The following is a 21120-nucleotide window of genomic DNA, read 5'->3' as shown; positions in this document are numbered from 1 at the left end:
TTCTATGTATATGGTTGTATTAGAATATGTATATCAAAACTTATGCCAAAATTAAAAGCAATATATAAAGAGCATGGTACAAAAAGCTGTATCCTAGTCATTCTAGGATACTAAATGCGGTTTGTATATGTGAACATGTGTATAGAAACACCAGATTTTGATGTTACTCAATCACAATCGCTCCTATTTTCGCTCACAGTGCGAACACAGCTTTAGTTATAAAATGAGTTAAATATTTATACATTTTATATCAGATTATTCTTCTGCCAGAAATGTACCAATGCTGGAATGATAATTGGGAGAAGGCATTTCTTGGTGGAACTGCGTTTTATACAATTATCGACAACAATGTTACACAATTATCACATTGTTATCGGGTGGTTTTTATATCAACCCCGACTGTAATTATACTATTTTAATTAAATTAAACACTTGAATAATCCACTGAATTGAGTTTTGTTTTGATATTACGACTAGTTTCGAAAACGACAATTGTTTTCATCTTCTGGTACAAATTAAAAACAAAACTCAATTCAGTGGATTATTCAAGTGTTTAATTTAATTAAAATAATCATGTCATTCCACAAAGTTAATGCCGAATCAATAAATAATGTAATTATACTAATTACAAGTAACAAGTAAAAGTTTTTTTTTCATTTAAATTCTCTATCATTACCTAATTTATTCTGCTACACCGTAATGCGATTTTTTCCTGGGGTAGGCAGAGGATAGATCACACATCTGTCCTGATATACACTCCTCCTAGGTCTCTCTATATCCATACATGATTCAGGTTCTGATTGATTTGTTCATGCCAAGTCTTTCTCAGCTCTTCTGTCCTCTCATTAGCATTTTACAAATATATATATTCATTTATTCTTTCGTCATCCATTCGTCCTACATTTCCAAACGGCCTCAAAGAACCTTTCTCAATGTTTTCGATTATCAACTGTACGTTAACTCAACCTTAACGTGAGACTGACTGGAGCATTTTGTCATAATGTAACACGTTACGATGCGAGCATTCGGCCAGTCAGTACACCGAGCCGAGCGCTTCATCCATAGTCTCGGATGCTCGCCGCGAGCGATGTTACGACGAAATGCTCCGGTCAGTCTCCACCTTTAGATTCTTTTTAATATTCTGACCATACTCTCTTTTCAGTAAAATTAGTTATTCGTGGATGTTACTTTTTCAAAACTGATTTTTTATTGTATAACATGCTTAAAGTATGGAGTCAATTCTATCTCTTTCCAGTATCAATACGTTTATGTAGGTAGTCAAAAATATAGTTTTTTACCCTAAGATGAAATATTTATATTTTTTGTTGAATAACAATAGAAAGTAATTTAATAAAATGACACTGAATACAAAAAAATAGTATTTTATTAATACATTCATCAATTATAAATCATAACCCATATTACAGTCTGGTAAGTATGTATGCAGACAACAAGAAGATCAGCATCATCTCCGCCATCTGTAGTTGGTCATCAGCAATGACGAACTTAAGTAGTGTGGTTGTCAATCATGGGTAAATGTTGTAAGCCCATTCTTCCACATTCCTTCATCTATGTTGGATGTCAATATCAAAATGGCTCCTAAGTGGACACAATCCAGATTTGTGAACAAAAATTGAAGCACAATCAAAATATTGTACATAAAATATGGAATATTCAATTGTTGTGGATTTATAATCCTTATTTTGCAATATCTCGATGGCTATTTTTCCATCTTGTCGTGTAATTTGACATGCGCTTTCAGCGTAGAGTTTTGAGCGAATGCCTTAGTACATAGGCTGCATTTGAAGGGCTTTTCTCCCGTGTGTGTTCTGTTGTGTTTTTCGAGATCAGATTTGCCAGTAAAGGACTTTTCACAAACGGGGCAGTGAAATTTTTTGGAGTCATCGTGTGATCTCATGTGAAGGAATAGAGACACTCGTGACGGACATTTCTTTTTGCAAATCTGTAAAGAGATTAATTATTATTACAGTATTAGTACATGCGGTTATATTAGGTTAGGTTAGTCTTAAAGTAAATTATTATTTCGAGAAATAAAAATACTTTGTGTTTTGATCCACTCACATCTTTATTGACCAACTAGTTTCGGTAACAACCTGTTGCCCTCTTCAGGGTTTAATTTATGACTAAACCCTGAAGAGGGCAACAGGTTGTTGCCGAAACTAGTTGGTTAATAAAAATGTGAGTGGATCAAAACACAAAGTATTTTTATTTCTCGAAATAATATATCAATATGATCCACAAAGTTAATGCTTTCAATATTCAAAACATTAAAGTAAATTGCTTAATAATTAGTATTATTGTAAAGAGATTAAATATTATTATTGCCAGATTTAAGTTTTGTACTGACATTTCTTGGTGGAACTGCATTTTACATATTTGATAAAGACAACAAGTTTTTTCTGCTTCTATTTTTTTTGACCAGTGACTTGGTTTTGTCATTACCGACATTATCAGCCTGCTGGGACTGTCTTCTAATATTTGAGGTGTTAGCTATCCCACGCAACTTCAATTTACAGTCAGCCAAAACTATTTTGTGGACTATTTTTGTCATCCTACAAAATTATTGGGTGATGGATTATGTATCAAGCTTTACGAACCTTGCAGGTAAACAGATTTTCAGATTTCTTTGTAGATTCCGAAATGACTGTACTGCTAGAAGGCACTTCCTAGAAAAATAATAAATACTTAATTACCACGACTTGCACCAGGGCTCTGACAAAAAGAATCGCAGAGAAGCTCAAAAGCGTACAGAGAGATCCATGATCCATGCTTGGTTTAAGCCTGAGATAAAATACGAAATGACAACAGAATAGAAGGTATCATGGATCGCGTAACAAGACTTGCAAGTGGAAATGGGCGGGACATGTTGACAGACAGGACCCCTAAAATTTGGAGATGGGGACCTTGGGAGAATAAGTGGCGTTGGAAGACCTCAGAAAAGATGATGCAACGACATAGCCGCTGTTGGGGGTAGAAATTGGCTGCAAACAGCAACAGACCGAATTTTTTGAAGGAAGAGGCCTCTATCCAGCAGAGGAGGAAAGAAGATGATTTGCATCAACATAAAAATTGGTTCATATATATAGAACTTTCAAGAATTTGAGTAGTGTGGTTGTCAATAATGGGTAGAATTGGTAAATGTTATACGTGTGTAAAGTGATCACTTAAACCAGCCTATGATGGTTGTCACCCCCGTAAATGCCCAGACTTCCATATTCTTCTTCATCTTTGATGAGATGTCAAAAAATAATATAAAAAAGGTGCTTTCAAGATGATCAAAATGTTGGACAATCAATCCGAGACATAAATCTCAAGACTATGAAAAGTCTGAATTCATACTGGATATCCTTAGCTATCAATTTATGGAGAAGAGAAAAGTCATATTTCTATCAGATTAACTGCAATGAAGAAAATGCATCTGCATGTTTTGGGTAACTACCATAGACAATGACGTATCAGACTAATTTATCTTCCAGTTTCCAGGACCAACTTACCAAAGACGAAACCAGTCAGGAGAGAATCAAGAGCCTTACTATATGTTGACCGTGTTTCTAATTTTCATTCACAAATTCTGGACTTGCTCCACTTAGGTGTTATTTATATCAAGTTGTTAAAACTAAAAATAAAGTTTTATTTATGCTTCAATTGAAAAGATCTTTTGTATCTTCGTCTTCCTGGCTCTATCCCAACTTATCGTCTTTGTAGACTATTGGGATCAGCTCTCCTCATCCTCGGGTTGTAGGTCCTTCTATCGTGGACAACGTCACCTAGGCCATTCCTTTGAATCGTGTTTTCTTTCTGCAGCATCCATGAATTTATCATCCTCTAGATGTCTTTCGAGAAAGATCTATGGTGATTGCCTGGTTCACAATATGATTCTTTGGCCTTCTTCTAGATGTTTTTTGAGGAAGATTCATGGCGATTGCCTGGTTCAAAATATGATCAGGTATGGTACTTCTTTATTGTGAATAAATAAATAAAACTGGTCTAAAAATGTTTTATTACCGTTTATAATGATGTGGATGATATGATGATGATAATAATTGATAAAAAATCTCGGGGCATTGAGTAGGCAGAGTCTGGCGGGGAGAAAGAGAAGCCGATGCATTATCTTCTCAGTCTTCTTGGGCAGCATGGCCTGGATGTTGAGCAGGACGCTTCCCCGTGCGATGGTCACCCCGGAGAACAGCTTGCCTCCTCCTTGGGGGATGGTGTTGGATTTCTCGTTGTCTCTGGCGGTGTCGCCGTCCAAATCTTATGCCTCGGCGGGTAGGTACTCCATGACGACGGCGAGGCAGACGGCCACACCGGCCCCTAACTTTTTGACGCAGTTGCCCTTCCCGAACGATCTGTGGATACGGCCGACAATCATGCCACATTCTAACATTCTGGTCTGACCCTTCGAATCCCATCGGGAAATACGTCTCATCAGCAGATTAAAAACACCAATATTTCAGATTTGCTTCGCAATTGTGAAAACGTATTCCATTAATTGATTTGGCAGTCGCTTTGTGGTAAAATCTATCAACTTTTAAATTAAGTTTAACTTAGTAAATACCACTATTTCTTAAAATCTACCGTGACACGTGTTTCGAAGCATTGCGAATCATTTTCAAACACCGTATATAATCATACGGTGTTTGAAAATGATGCGGAATGCATCAAAACACGTATCACAGTAGATTTTAAGAAATAGTGGTATTTTCTAAGTAAAACTTAAATGAAAAAAATATTTATATTTATACATATATGTTTCCATTGGTCACTTTTAAATTTCCCTCACTCATGCGTGTCAATAAGTGACTACGAGTTCCCATTTTTTGCGTCAGTAGTGACACATGCTGGTGTTTGCTATCATATTTTCAAATTATCATTCTTGGGACATCCTTATTATACGACATGCATTTTTTATATAGTGGGACAATATATCCCAAACACATTTTTTTATGTCTTTACATTTTAACCCTTTGTTCTGAAAAGTTTTTTTGGTATGTGCATATCGCCAACTCAATCAAAATCCGAGACTTATTATTATTATTTTTTTCTATATTTTTAATTCTTTTACATTTCACAATACATTATAATTACAAGTACAAAAAATGTATAAAATATTAATACAAAAAGATCCCACAAAGGCATGGCCTATGTGTGGGTGTCATTATATTTTAGGTTATAATAAAGGGCGCTGGCAAGAATACAATATATATTATCAGAAATAAAATTAAATTAAAAGCGCTAAAATAAAATACAAATATTTGATTTTAACAGAAGAAAAAAAAATTAAAAGGATGAAAAAAGTTAGCAATATCTACTATGTATATAGTTATACTTTTAAAAGAAGAAGTTACACTAAGTTAAGTTATGTCCGACTCCGTAGTGTAATGGTCAGCACGCTTGGCTACCGTTCTGGAGGTCCCGGGTTCAATTCCCAAGGGGGGTAAAATAAATATAAGTGATTTTTTCACTGTAATATTTATTCAATATTACCATGAACTGGTACCTGAAGCGGAAGGCTGATCACCTTTCCTTCATGTGTAAACACTGATCAAGATAACACTGCGTTAATATGACACAGTGCCCTATGCACCATTGGGGTGCGTATAAGGGTTTTATTATTATTATTATTACACTAAGACCTTGCTTTGCGTCGTAGATACGTTCCAATATATCGCGGCGCGAAATTGAAACAACACAAAGTGAATTGCTTTTTCCATTGGAAATCATATAAACATCAAAGACAGGTTACCGTATTTGTCGTTCAGTCCTTGAATGTTATAAAAAAAAAATATTTACATAACAAAACAAAAGTAAGACTTTGAAACAACGCAAAGTGAAACGACGCAAAGCGAGGTCTGAGTGTACTTAGATCTATTTTTTTAATAAATAATTTGTACTTATTTGATTCTGGTTTAATTATATAAAAACAATATATTAAAAATAAGACTTTATTTTCTTGGTGCTATAGCGGCGGCATGCGGGTAGTACGGCAAACCACGCATGCCGCCTCTATGGCGGCACTCCAGTGCTGAGGGTTAAATACCTTTATAAAAAATGCGATATTTCAGAAATGATCTTTTTTTATAATATAATATCTGATTAGTAAAATAACTAAATTTAAGAAAAAAATAATCAGACTCAAAAGTAAAAAAAAAAAAATTGAACATAAAATGTATAGTTTAACTTACAGAAGAACTCACGGTTGATTGTTTTGTTTCAATATCTTTATGTTTATCTTTATTTAACTTGGAAATGTGAATGTTGTCGGAACCTCCACTTTTTCCATTCCGACGTTTTTTTTTCTTTCTTTTCTTTTCATCAGTTTTGGAGCTACTTCCGCTACTTCCAGTGGAGTTTGAAGGTTCCTCATTCTTGGCTGGCTCCATTTCAACCTAAAATTATTTTTTACCATATCATTTCAACATTCTAATACCATAAACAGTTTTTTTATTTTGTTTTGAATATTGAAAGCATTAACTTTGTGGATCATATTGATATTTTATTTTGAGAAATAAAAAGACTTTGTTTTTTGATCCACTCCACAATTAGTTTAAATTAAACCCTGAAGAGGGCAACCGGTTGTTGCCGAAACTAGTTGGTTGTTATTAAAAATGTGAGTGGATCAAAAAACAAAGTCTTTTTATTTCTCAAAATAATATAGTTTTTCTATTTTTTATATTTACATAAATTGTATACATTTGTTTAAAGAACATTTTTAAAGATATTTAAAATATTTTTTTGTAGAGACCCACCAAGCCATCTTGTGTCTTGTCGGTGGAGTTCTTTTTACAAATGTTTTTTATTGTTTTTATCCATTTTAACCTAATATACACACAAAAAAGAGATAAAAAATTAAGAATATAAACTATTTTACAATTTTGATAGAATTAACTCTTGATCATTTACCTATTCCGTTATTTTGCCTTTGTTCCATATTTTATTTTGACCTCAATAACACATTAACACATAATTATTATTGCTTGTAAAAGTCTACGTAATCGGAGGGCATATATTACTAGAAGTTTGGATTTGAAGGAAGCTAGAAGTGCATGTCAGGATAGTGCAGCGTTTCATCCTTTCTGCCTACCCCTACAGGGAAACATTAACTGCTTGTAGTAGTATTTTTTTTTCAAACCCTTATCCGCACCCCAATGGTGCATAGGGCACTGCATCATATAAACACAGTGTTATCTTGATTGTTAACATACGAAGGAAAGGTGATCAGCCCTCCGCTTCAGGTAACAGTCCAGGATAATATTGAATAAATATTATTCCGCCTCCATAGTGTAATGGTCAGCACGCTCGGCTACCGTTCTGGAGGTCCGGGGTTCGATTCCCAAGGGGGGTAAAATAAATATAAGTGATTTTTTCACTGTAATATTTATTCAATATTACCATGGACTGGTACCTGAAGCGGAGGGCTGATCACCTTTCCTTCATGTGTAAACAATCAAGATAACACTGCGTTTATATGACACAGTGCCCTATGCACCATTGGGGTGCGGATAAGGGTTTTATTATTATTAAATATTAGAGTGAAAAAATCACTTATTTTATTATATATTTATTTGACCCCCTCTGAAAATCGAACCCGGGACCTCCAGAACGGTAGCCGAGTGTGCTGACCATTACACTACGGAGGTGGAGGTAGTAGTATTTGAGAAGCCTTAATCAAGCTTGCCTTTTTATAAGGCATCATTTTTGTGCCGCCCAGAACGACCACTGCTGACAATTTGTCGGCAGTTCTCGTCAGAACTTCGGGACGCAGACCTGATTTGGGAGGATGCAAGGGAGCTGGCAGCCGATAGAAATGCCTGGAGACAGTTTGTGGACTTCATTTGCTGGGGAGCGGATATGGTTTAAATAATAAATAAAGTACTAGAAGATAAATTATTTATTTTTAATAAAACAGGCACCATTCACTCTGTTCAAAGCATTCGCTCTTCTTTCCATATCACTATCAATCATTAATAATTTCCCTCTGCCTATCCCTGCGTGAAGCGGCATGATGGTTAGTTAGTTCTTTAGTTAGCACATTGTTTGCAGGAAACGCTTAAACGCGTCATTTACATGTTGTTGGTAGAGAGCGGGAGACGCTTATAAGCATTCAATATACTTCTTTTTGGTAGAGCGCGACAGACACCAAAAAAAAACGTTCTACAGATTGGAATTGGGTTTGCGGTTACTTGTAATAAGTATGAGTCCACCTCGGTGTAATGGTCAGTACGCTCGGCTATCGTTCTGAAGGTCCCAGGTTCGATTCTCAGAGGGGGGGTCAAATATTAGGGGGTTGAATTAGTTCTTGCCGTTTATAAAAATTTAAGATTTCTCTGTGATTTAAATAGATTCCTTTCGTTTTTTTTGTTTTCCTGTCCCCCGTTGCCTCGAACACCCCCGTGGGACTTTCAATCGCCTCAAACCGCCTCAAAATTAAGGCCATGGGCCTTGTTCATCGGCAGGGAAACTGAGTCCCGTATGCTCTGAAGGAGAGAGATATGGAAAGGCGACTTTGCATGTGTGATTCACTTTTGCAACGGCATCACAGGAAAGGTTTTTTGCATCGCGTCATCACCAGCGATGAGAAGTGGATCTTCTTCATCATCTGCCAGCCACTCCCTGCTGAAACCAGCATTGCAAAACGCAACATTCACGGCTCAAAAACGATGCTTTGCATTTGGTGGGATCAGCAGGGAGTAATTTTTTTTGAGCTTCTCAAAGCAGGCCAAACAGTCACAGCAGAGGTTTACAAGCAGCAAATGATCAAACTGAAAACAGCAATTGAAGAAAAACGTCCAGAATACGCAGCCAGGCACGAGTCGATTCTCATTCACGGCAACGCGCGCCTACATGTTGCCAAAGTGGTAAAAGAACAGATAAACTCCTTTGGCTGGGAGGTTCTGTCACACCCGCCTTACTCCCCTGACGTCGCACCATCCGATTATCATCTGTTTCGGTCCATGCAGCATGGATTATCGGGAGAAATTTTCAAAAGTTATCGAGAAGTCGAATTATGGGTTGAAAATTGGATTGCCTCAAAAGACAAGGTTTTCTTTTATAGGGGAATACGACTTCTTCCTGAAAGATGGGCCAAAGTAGTCGAGAAAGAAGGGCAATACTTTTAATAAATTCTTACTTTTAAAAAAAAATATTTTTTCAATTCAAAATACTACAAAAAACGGCGAGAATTAATTCAACCCCCTATTAAATATAAATGATTTTTTCACTCTAATATTTATCCATTATTACCCTGGATTGGGACCTGAAGCGGAGGGCTGATCACCTTTCTTTCATGTATTAACGATCAAGATAACACTGTGTTTATATGATGCAGTGCCCTATGCACCATTGGGGTGCGAATAAGGGTGAGAAGAAGAAGTAGAATTAAGATTAAGGGTGAGAAGATTAGTATACTGAGGGACGGGCGGCAGACTGTCTGAGTATAATTAGGGTCGAGGTTGATAAAAAAACCGCCCGACAACAATGTGTTGATATGTCAAGAAAAATATGGCTGCAAATGTTTTAAAAATGGTGCGATAGTTTGAAAAATGTAATTCATTTAAAATACTTACATTTTGGGGGTCTGGCATTACAAATATGAAGTCTGGAATTTTGCCACTTATATATTGAAGCCGAGAATTTGTATAAAGTGCCGTTTTTCTGAAATTTATTGCAATTTTGAGATTTCTTCGACATGAAATGCAAATACTTTTGGGAAATTGATCGTTTTCTGTGACCTGAAAAAAATCATACGTTATTTTTAAGAGGCAGTACAATTTATAATCCAAATTTTTATTTATTTTTTCAAGACATATTAAGGTGGAGACTGACTGGAGCATTTCGTCGTAATATAACGTCGTAACATCGCTTGCGGCGAGCATCACCGAGCATCCGAAACTATGGATGGAGCGCTCGGCTCTCTGTACTGACTGCCTGAATGCTCGCATCGTAACGTGTTACGTTACGACGAAATGTGAAGGTCAGGCCCCACCTTTACATACATAAGTCATTTGTATATAATATTCCCGATGAGTAATTTCTATTTCTCATTTTGGGACATGGGATTAAGGTTAACAAGACTGGAACACAAATAATAAAGTTACAAAAAAGATTTTTTTTAATAACCAAAACTAATACATGGCAAAATATAAAAACAAAAACAGGTATAATAAATAGGCACAAGAAGCACATTTAAAAGAAATAAATGAGAAAAACATAAGGTAAGAACCATATTTAAAATAAACAAATGAGAAAATATAAAAAATGAGAAAATATAACAAATGAACCAATGTGATTGCGTTCACGGAACCAACATCATCAGGTTGGCAACATCTGTTTTTGGGAAAATTGGTAGTAAATCCCCATCTTTTATATCAATGGATAGTCACACGTATTCACAACAAAAGTCGAAGTTTGATTACAATAGCAGTAGTTAGATTACATTATGCAAATTTATTATAACAAGTTTTGAGTAATGCACATTTTTAATTTGTTGTTGACGGAGATAAGAAGTCAAAATAAAATATGGAACAAAGGCAAAATAAAGAAATGGGTAAATGATCAAGAGTTAATACTATGAAAATAATAAAATAGTTATAATTTATTTTTTCTTTCTTTCTTGTGTGTATATTATGTTAAAATAGATAAAAAAAATTAAAAAAAATGTTAAAAGAACTCCACTGACAAGGCACACAAGGTGACTTGGTGGGTCTCTGCAAAATTTTTTAAATTATGTTTATTAATTTTTAAATGAATGTATATATGTATTTATATGTAAGTATATAGTTAACAAATAAAAATTTCAATATAAAAAAGTATTTGATAACATCTGCGGTCACAATAAGCTAATCCCACATATAAATAAAAAAATAAAACATGATTCTTGATGTCATTTTAATGATTATGATATTTGTGCGGACCGCAAAGCGTTTTTAATATACCGCAAAGCGTTTTTAATATACCGCAAAACGAAAAATGTTATTTCGTAGAACATTATTTTATCTTAATGGCACCTCAAATAAAACATAATAATGTTGAAAAATCAATGAAGAACTAATAAAATTAATTATATTGTAACAATGACGTCCCTATATATTTATTTTTTCTTTTAAAAGTTTGGCGCGGGATCGTATCTAGTTTGAACAGCCCTGATGTATATAATGTAACAAAACAAAAACAGGAAAAACGCGATGAATGGAAAACCGATAAAATAAACCGGAGATATTTATGGATTAATTGAAAATTAAAGTGCTTTTGACGTAATGACATAAGATGCAAAAGGCATATCAGTTCATGATCTCAAACAAACTAACCTCCAAATTAGTTATATGTCGTATATCCTTTACAACACTGGGATTATCCAATATATTGATTGTTCCATTATTTTCGAGGCAAATTCGGCATTTATCTATCACCAGGGCAAGAACATTCTCCTCGCCAGACATTTTTTGTTGTTGTATAAAAAAAAATGCGTAAACACAGCTGACAGCGTCGACAACCCCGCCAAATCCTGGCAGATTATACATACACATACAAATATTATGTACATATCGCTCACTCCTTTCAAGAACGTCATAAATCAAAAAACTTGATTTTTCAGGAGAACGTTTTTAAAGTTTACAAATATAATACAATGTATTAAAAATAAATATCAAGCTACTTACTGAACTTTTTACTGTGCAACAGATCTTTTTAGGTAAAACCTGAAGGTTTTTTCTGCATTTGAAAAATATTTAGTATGTTAAAAAAAAATTTATTGAACAATACCTTTTCTTCAAAATGCAAAAACAACATTTTCTGCCCTGTAGCGGGTAAATATTAAGTTAAAAATATGCCTGTTTTCAGTAAAACTATATCTATACTATATCCCAGCAGATATAGTATATTCTCTGGGCATTCCGAAAACATGTACAACTGAAAATTGACGTTTTTTGATTTATGACGTTCTTGAAAGGAGTGAGCGATATGTATCTTCAAAGTAACAGCATATGTATATAATTATACATATATGCTTTTTTATGTTAAATCATTTAACAAAAAAAAGGTAGCATCTTTCTAGTATTAATATGGGGCAAAATTAAAAAGTTATTTTTTTATCTATATTTCATTATTCGTATTTGCTTTTTATTTACACAATAAATTATAAAAATTTAAAATAATACAAATTAGTACCTACACGCACATATTGATATTTTAAAAATATACTCTATTTGAAACAAACCTATACAATGTATAACCCAAGCTAGAGATTAACATACGAAAGGCCTATTTTATAGGATTATTGGATTAAAAAAAGCATTTTATTGTAATATAATAAAACAACAAATATAAAGATTTTATAGAATGTATTACCCAAGCTAGAGATTAACATACAAAACGACTATTTAATAGGTTTCTTGGATTTAAAAAAGCATTTTATAGCAATATAATAAAACAACAACTATAAAGATTTTCCCTACTTTTATTTTATTTGAGCAGTGACCGTGTTTTGTCATTATTGACATCATCATACTTGATAAATAAAATAAAAATGGAAAAAACTGTACAGTTGTGTAGTTTCACTAAGAAATGTAAGTAAAAAACATTAAATTAAAAATATATGTTAATTGATAATACTCTATTTCCCATTGTGCCTATGAAATTGTAGCCTTCATTTCATCAAACCATAACTTTCCTTGGGAGCGGTATTGCCACTATTATAAGTGACATAAGGAGCAACATAACTTTTTCCATCCATATCTAACTAACCATCACGCTGCCTTCCCGCAGGGGCAAGCGGAAGGAATAGAATGCCACACCAATCTGTCTCTGCAAACAATATTCGACTCTTCCACATTCATGCATCTCATCGTACATACCCGCCAATCACTTTGACCTGATCACTTTCAAGTATTTGAAATACTTGATCATGCCAAGTTTTCCTCGGTCTTCCTTTTGCTAATATTTATTAACTACATTTGCCATATACATTTTCTTCTTCAAACCCTTATCCGCAGCAGATGGTGCATAGGACACTGCATCATATAAACACAGTGTTATCTTGATCGTTAACACATGAAGGAAAGGTGATCAGCCCTCTGCTTCAGATACCAGTCCAGTCAATATTGAATAAATATTGGAGTGAAAAAATCACTTATATTTATTTGACCCCCCCCTGGGAGTCGAACCCAGGACCTCCAGTATGGTAGCTGAACGTGCTGATCATTACACTACGGAGGTGGACAAAATGCCATAGATTATTCATCCGTATCTCTTTTAATTTATTAAGAGGTATTTTGTTTTAGCCTCAAAAAAGTATTTTTCTCTTACTCAAGTAAACTGAAGCCTCTTTTTAACTATCAGAACCACCTCTACATATTCATTACTTTACCACAAAGCTGGGGGATGTTTTCCTTGTTGATTTTTGCCTTTATAGGAGGAATATTTCACTAACATTCTGATTCTGTATGATGATAAGATATCGTAAAATTTCATTGCGTTATCTCTTGTTGGAGCGGTATCCGGAGAAACCCTTCCATTTTATGTCTGCTGTGATGTGCCTGGTCGGCACAAACATCCAGGGGAGCAGTTCAGATTGCAATGACTACGATTGGACATATCGACAAGATAGTGATCCCTAACAAGGGTGCCATGTTAACACACTATGGACGGGAAAGGTATTTCTACCCATTCGGTGGATTGATGCTTAAGGACGGGAAGGGTATTTTTACCTTCTGCGCCAGCCTCATTTCAATGTCAGAATAGAAAGAATTACATATTTACTGTTTTTATATGAATATTATGTACCAATCTCTTTCTTAAGGTCTTAACTATATTATGTTCATAAATATCAAATTTTTTAATGTATTTTTTTGTGCCTGCAGGCACAAAAAACACCCGTTCGAAGTGTGTTAAAAAATATTATTCTTTGAGATATATCTATATATATATATTTTTTTAATTTTATATCACCATTTAAATAATAATATGCTACCTCAAGGCAGCTTATGGTAAAACAAATAAAATAAAACACATTTTTAAATATTTATTTATTATTTCATGTTATAAAGAGTGAATACTTTTACAAATACATATATTAAAAATATCAGCAGTTTTTCGATTATACCTTTGCTTCCTAAGCTGTATACCAGACATTTATTTTATAATATGTATGAAAATGGCAAAAGGCTTCGATATTTGTAAGGTATTATATAATAATACAAGGATATTGTAAAAGTTAATATAAAATTTCAAGCACATAATCACAATTATATTCTTGCGATATGTCATACAAATATTAGATACAAAAATATCTCCGTAGCTACAAATTATTTAAACAAAATTTTAATTTTGGTATTGTATAAAGATGCTGAATGAGAATGATCTAATCATTTATTTTGGGAAAAAATGCAATAAAAACGTTTCACAAATGTTACAATAGAATTATAAAAAAAGTCCAGCTTAACAGATAAATAATAACACAAACTTTGACATAAATACACATTGATAGAAATGAATTAAATGTAATCATAAGATATAAGGTTTAAGGAATGATACTTTGTACTACAATTTTATTGTTAATGATATTATATCGCTCACTCCTTTCAAGAACGTCATAAATAAAAAATCGTCAATTTTCAGTTGTGCGTTTTCGGAATGCCTAGAAAATGTACTATATCCCAGCAAAAGCGGTATATTTTTAACTTAATATTTACCCGCTACAGGGCAGAAAGTGTTGTTTTTGCATTTCGAAGAAAAGATATTGTTTAATTATTTTTTTAAATATACTAAATATTTTTCAAATGGAGAATAAACCTTCAGGTAAAAGTTCTGTTGCAGAGTAAAGAGTTGAATAAGTGGCTTGATATTTATTTTTAATACATTGTATTATATTTTTAAACTTTAAAAACGTTCTCCTGAAAAATCAAGTTTTATGATTTATGACGTTCTTGAAAGGAGTGAGCGATATGCTAAATTTGCAACTAAATTATTTCAGGTGGGTATTATTTGTCATATTTTAAGTTTTAAAAAAGTGCTAAAGATTTTTTTGGTTCAAAATCAATAGATTTATTGATATGGCAGTCTTAATAATAATATTAAATACAGATATATTTAAAGAAATAACTTATTTTCACATACATTGTCTGTCAAAAAAAAAAATAATAATAATTGGGAAAATATTGGAAATACAACCAATTTTTGGGGTAGGAACATCAAATTTTGTTATTGTCATTTGAATTAAATATAAAGTTGTTTGAGCGTGGCATGACACTTAATTCAAATACAGCAGACTCTCCATTTATAGAAATCAGATCAACTGAAAATCACATTATTTTGGTTTGCTGTTTGCACATGGTTTGCTGTAGTTAGTTTCGTAATTGTTATTTGATATATTACGATCTTATAAACATTTGAATGTTGCCACAAGTGCTCCACCAGTTCCCAAAATTTTTTCTACTCATTTTTAACAGAGTGTAATACTATTACGTACACACACATTATAAAAAAGATGTTTCACAGCTTTCACAAACACGCTATTTTCTCAGAGAAATCCCACATATCATTAATGAAAACTTACCAATAAAAACGCAACAAATATATACATTTTTGTATACAAAGATGTCCAATGAATAAAATAAAACTAGCCAAAAATGCTAAAATGCGTTTTGGTACATTAAAATTAAGCATCATTAAACCGTTAAAACAATTTAAAAAAATCATCTTTAACATTGAAATGAAATGGGTTTCAACTTTTGTTAAATTGTTGAATGAAACCCAAATGTATAAATTTCTGAATTACATATCTTAAAGATAATAAAAATGCAGTCGTTTTATGAAATTAATCACTTTACTTATTTGCAAAAAATAAATACATAAATTTATGTACTGAAAAATAAAAGATTTATTTATTTTTCAGACATTCACGGTAATCAAGTATTTCAAGAAACTTGGTACAATGCGCAATTTACCACCCTACCTCCGGGTTATTTTGAGGCATATTTTTTACAAACAAGCAATAAAATCATGTTTGTTGTCACAAAATATTGTCAGGTATGAAACCTGACAAAAATTTGTCGGTGTATCCGGTACGCATAAAATATTTTTGGAACAGATACCTTTTCTCGTGCGCCTAGGTCATGCGCGTTAGCGCGGAATGGTGAAGAAAAACCGCGCGTACCATGTACCCCCCTATGTGTAGGGCGTTTAATTTAAAAATACTTATTTATTGCTTTCAATTAATACTTTTATTTATAATACCTATAAGCTAAACTACATTTAATAATATTGTCTTGGTATTTATTGATCAACGATCAAGATAACACTGCGTTTATATGATGCAGTGCTCTATGCACCATTGAGGTGCGGATAAGGGTTCGAATTTATTTGACAATTTAAGTAGATTTATCCATCACAAATTAGAGCCATTGTGAAAAGATAAAAATAACATTTGAGCACATTTCAATAATTAAAAAAAATCATGCCCATTAGTATTTTACGAGAATTTCGTAAAAAAATTCGACAATTCAAAGAAAAATATAAGCAGAGCCTCGTCAATAAAAAAAAACTGCAAAATTAAATAAAAATAAAAATTTATATTTCAGAACAAAGTTTTAGAATACTTGAAATGTTAATGAACCAGAATGTTAGAAAAACATCATAACAGAATTTGAGAAACAAATTCACAAAATTCGAAATGTTCTTCGCCATTTAACCTTTTGCCCATGCATACTATTATACAGTGAAACCCTTTAAATGAAAAAAAAACTTAAATGGAGGGAAAATGTAAATGCGGGGTATTGAAAAAAAATATTGAATTTTTTTTTTGTGAAAATCATGTAATGACTTAAACAAATAAAACAACCAAAAAATGTAAAAACAGCATGTAAACGATGATCGCGACTATGTAAAAAAAAATCAATACAAATCGAGTAAAAAATCTAATGACAGGATATTTCCGACGTAAACTGGGGGGAAAAAACCTAAATGCTGGTAATAAATGTGCAAAAATATATCGGAAATAACTACACGCAATTTGTAGGAAAATGTTAAAACCGGGTTTCACTATATATTTAAATTTATTAATACTGAATAAGGGTTAGAAAAGAATCCAAGTATGTAATGTGAAGAGACTGAACTGAGGCTCTACAGTCATATTTCAACAATAAAAAAATGCATTACTTGCAATTAAGATTACACTAGAAAAATAATGTTTTAAGTTAGCCTAAGGAAACATTCCTGTAATATTTGGTAAATTTTGTATAAAAAATGCGTACAAAAATGGAATACACACAATCGGTTAAGTCACATAATAATACAACATTATCGTATAGTTAATATTTTGAGTATATATGATTACACGTCGCGTTCCGTCAAAGAGCTGCAGCTGCCGTTGAATGACGCATGTCTGAGATTGCAGGAAAGCTGATACATGTTTTAGCATAGGGGGGAGAGAGAGTTCCGGATCAACGGAATAGGGATCGCGGGCGGCTGCTCATGAAGTGCCATGGGTGGCCGGCCGCGCGGTGCTTCTTGCGCGGGGACGATCTGAATAGAATATTTAGTATTTAGAACAAAATTAAGACAATACATTTTACATTGCATACACTTGGCACGACCAAATCCATCGGAACCTAAAATCTAGTGTCAAAATCCTACGTAACCGAAGGACATGTCGCTCACTCCTTTCAAGAACGTCTTAAATCAAAAATCTTGATTTTTCAGGAGAACGTTTTTAAAGTTTAAAAATGTAAAACAATGTTTAAAAAAAATATATCAAGCCACTTATTGAACTTTTTACTGTGCAACAGATTTTTTTAGGTAAAACTTGAAGGTTTTTTCTCCATTTGAAAGATATTTAGTGTATTTAAAAAAATAATCAAACAATACCTTTTCTTCAAAATGTAAAAACAACACTTTCTGCGCTGTAGCGGGTAAATATTAAGTTAAAAATATGCCTCTATTGCTGGGATATAGTACATTTTCTGGGCATTCCGAAAACATGCACAGCTGAAAATTGACGATTTTTGATTTATGACGTTCTTGAAAGGAGTGAGCGATGTGTGACTAGGTGTATGGATGTAGAAGAAGCTAGGAGAGTATGTCAGAACAGAAGAGTGTGGTGCTCCATCCTATCTGCCTACTCTGCAGTGAAACACTGTGATAATAATAATAATAAAAGTAGTAGCAGTAGTAGTAATTAAATATTAATTAAGTATCTGTCAAGCGTCATAGATGATGGGGTAGATGACACCATCTACATATTGTTTCTTGTGATTATAGATCAGGGGTTCCCAATCTTTTCAGCCCGCGGCGCACATACAAGTTTAGTATTTTGTCACGGCACGCAACTTTAATAAGCTATTTGGAAAAGACAATGTGACTATATATGTATATATGTACATATATTATAGTCGAAAGAAATAGGTAGGTACCTACAATAATAGTAGATGGGTAGAGAGATGCTAGCTCTCAAAAAAGAAATTGTTGCTTTATAGGCACCCGAGAATATTTGTGGTTTCGGATAAAGAAAGAGGATTGACTCATGGCGCCCCTCTTTACTTTCGCTGCGGGTGTTGCGGCGCACACTTTGGGAACCCCTGCAATAGATTATTTTATCCATGCTTTTTAGATTACTTTTCGATAGTAACCCTAAACATTTAGTTTTGTAATAAAAGTGTCGGATTTGTGATCACATCAGCGATTCGGGTCGTAAGCTATCAATATCCAATTCTAATCACAAAAGTAGAAATAGCATCACAGGAACAACTGTTTTATATGAATTACTATCAAATAAATAAAACCTTTAAGTGAAATTTTAATCTGGAGATAAATTGCCTCCAACATCCTGATATGCCGTTATTATATATCATACCAGTAGTGTCCTCGTAAAAGAAAAGTTTGAAGGTACAAAAAATAACTAACTAACTAACTTACCATCATGCCGCTTCACCGCAGGGGTAGGCAGAGAGAATAGAACATCTTTGCAAACATTCTTCGCCTCTTCCACGTTCATGCATCTCCTCATACATACCCGCCGATTGTTACGACTCCTAACCTGACCACTTTCAAGTATTTGGCATACCTGATCGTGCCATGTTTTTCTCGGTCTTCCTCTGCTCCTTTTTCCAATTACATTCGCCTCATAAATTTGTTTTACCGTTCTTTCCTCACTCATTCGTTCTACATGTCCAAACCATCTCAACACACCTTTCTTAATTTCATCGATAATGCTTATCTCAGCTTTGCATTCCTTCCTTATTTCACTATTCGAACATGTATCATACATCGGTTTGTCGCACATTCTTCTGAGAGATTGCATTTCGACTCGAACTTTCATCCTTCTTTTGCCAACTCCATGTTTCACTTCCATACATTAGAGTTGGAACCAGGACAAAAAATAATGACAGGGCCAAATAAAAATTTGAACTTACAGATGTTCAGGTGTCTCCGGATTAATGTGGGAGTCATTCTTGTCAGTGATATAACGAGGGGTTTCAATACCAAACGGGCTGTACAATTTTGTGGGAGTCCTACCCAAAACCTGCAATTAAGATAGTAATATAGTAAAACCTCGATGTAACGGACATCTATTTAAGAAATTTCGGATATAATGGACAAACATCCGGTCAAATGTTAATTTTAAAAAAAAATGTCCTGTTAACATTATACATGCTTAAATTCAATGGGGATTTCAAATTCATGCTTCAGTTCCCAGGGGGGGGGTAAATAAATATTAGTGATTTTACACAAAAATATTTTCAAAAATAAATTTGTTTGCATTAGAAAAAGGGTGTTTACTTTACGACATCTTGCCTGCGGTGTAGCGGGAGTGTGGCACGGGGTGTTGCCAGCATCAGTTAATCGCTGGCGGCGTCGAGATCCCATTTGCAAATGCTGAGGAAAAAAAATAGAGTTATATGGCAACACAATAATAGTGAACAACATTTAAAAACACAAGACAATCGGCACTATTCTGACATCTCAATTTAAACATCAATTCATGTGTGAGCTATCGGCAGCCACCATGATTGAAGCTATTTATTTAGCTCTTATTTAAAATGTAAGCGAGATATTCTTATTGAAATCAGTTAAAAAAGGGGGAGAATATATGATTAAAATCTAGACATTTAAATTGCCTATAAGAAACATCAAACTAGTAATCTGGGCCGGTAAAAATGCACAATTACTAAACTAACTACATATATAGTTATATATATATATATATAACTGATTATTAAAATTACAATTTGAAAAAAAAATAGAACAAATGTTATGTAAAATTTCAGGCATTTAAAAAAAACTGTTATAAATGCACAATTTTCATTCATAAGCAAGATGATTCTTTAGTTTAATAATACATTTATTTGAACTGTTCCATGAAAAGTATTTTAATTAAATTACATAAAGTAATTTGGCGACGGAACCATCTGTCTCATCATCAATATGATAGGTATTCAGGAAGCAGGTGTCCGTCAAATAAACATATTGCATATTTGTGCATAATAATGCACAAATATGAAATATAAGATCATGCACACGAATTATATGCTAGAGAAAGGTATAGTTTCATTAAAAAAAAAGGACACAAAATCTTAAATAATCCAATTTGAAGTTTCAATTTTACCAGGGTTAAAACGCCGAAAGAACTCCGGACTCTTCTAAATGTCCTCGTTATTTTCTCAGCCCCTGAACGAAAGGCCTTTTTAGAATTCGACAAATTCATTCTTGTCAAAACTCCGGGATTACAAGACGTGAATTTCGATTTTTCTTTCAAAGGAGTCCCAGACGGTTCCTCCCGAAACTTTTCGTCTAAATTCTTGCATATCTTCCTCTTGTTTGCCACCGAATTTTCGCACTCGCGGGACGGACGAAACGAGAGGATCTTATTTTCAGACTTCATGTTCTTAATATGTTTATTTATACAGCGCAAAATGATCTTCATCAAAAGTACGTTACAGACCGGCCCAGCCGAAATTCAAATTTTCTTTGTTTCATTTGTTTGGATGAAATTTGACATTGATCGGTGAACGGCCAGTGGTATTGCTAGTACTAAACAAAACTTTGTAAAAATATGTAGTTAAGTACTTACTCATTTTAAAAATAAAGCTTTAAAAAAGTTTTAAGCAT

At 33.5% G+C, this 21120-nt stretch overlaps 2 protein-coding genes across 2 annotated transcripts; both read right to left on the bottom strand.

Annotated features, from left to right (window-relative positions):
- Positions 1 to 1366: 1366 nt before the first annotated feature.
- Positions 1367 to 11581, bottom strand: LOC148304648 (uncharacterized). Its single transcript, XM_088268000.1, has 5 exons — positions 11328 to 11581; positions 9588 to 9752; positions 6219 to 6410; positions 2619 to 2687; positions 1367 to 1963 (listed from the first exon to the last, which is right to left on the bottom strand). Exons 1-5 carry the CDS (start codon positions 11544 to 11546, stop codon positions 1721 to 1723), a joined length of 888 nt encoding a protein of 295 aa, XP_088124126.1. The 5' UTR covers positions 11547 to 11581; the 3' UTR covers positions 1367 to 1720.
- A 4634-nt stretch (positions 11582 to 16215) lies between these two features.
- On the bottom strand, positions 16216 to 21044 carry LOC148304647 (uncharacterized). Its single transcript, XM_088267990.1, has 4 exons — positions 20618 to 21044; positions 19792 to 19887; positions 19425 to 19534; positions 16216 to 17538 (listed from the first exon to the last, which is right to left on the bottom strand). Exons 1-4 carry the CDS (start codon positions 20933 to 20935, stop codon positions 17457 to 17459), a joined length of 606 nt encoding a protein of 201 aa, XP_088124116.1. The 5' UTR covers positions 20936 to 21044; the 3' UTR covers positions 16216 to 17456.
- Between the last annotated feature and the right edge of the window lie 76 nt (positions 21045 to 21120).

This window comes from Brachycentrus maculatus, unplaced genomic scaffold (genome assembly GCF_059751285.1).
Source record: "Brachycentrus maculatus isolate JH-2025_06_01 unplaced genomic scaffold, ASM5975128v1 h1tg000310l, whole genome shotgun sequence".
NCBI lineage: Eukaryota > Metazoa > Arthropoda > Insecta > Trichoptera > Brachycentridae > Brachycentrus > Brachycentrus maculatus.
This window is presented reverse-complemented; position numbering and strand designations above follow the sequence as displayed.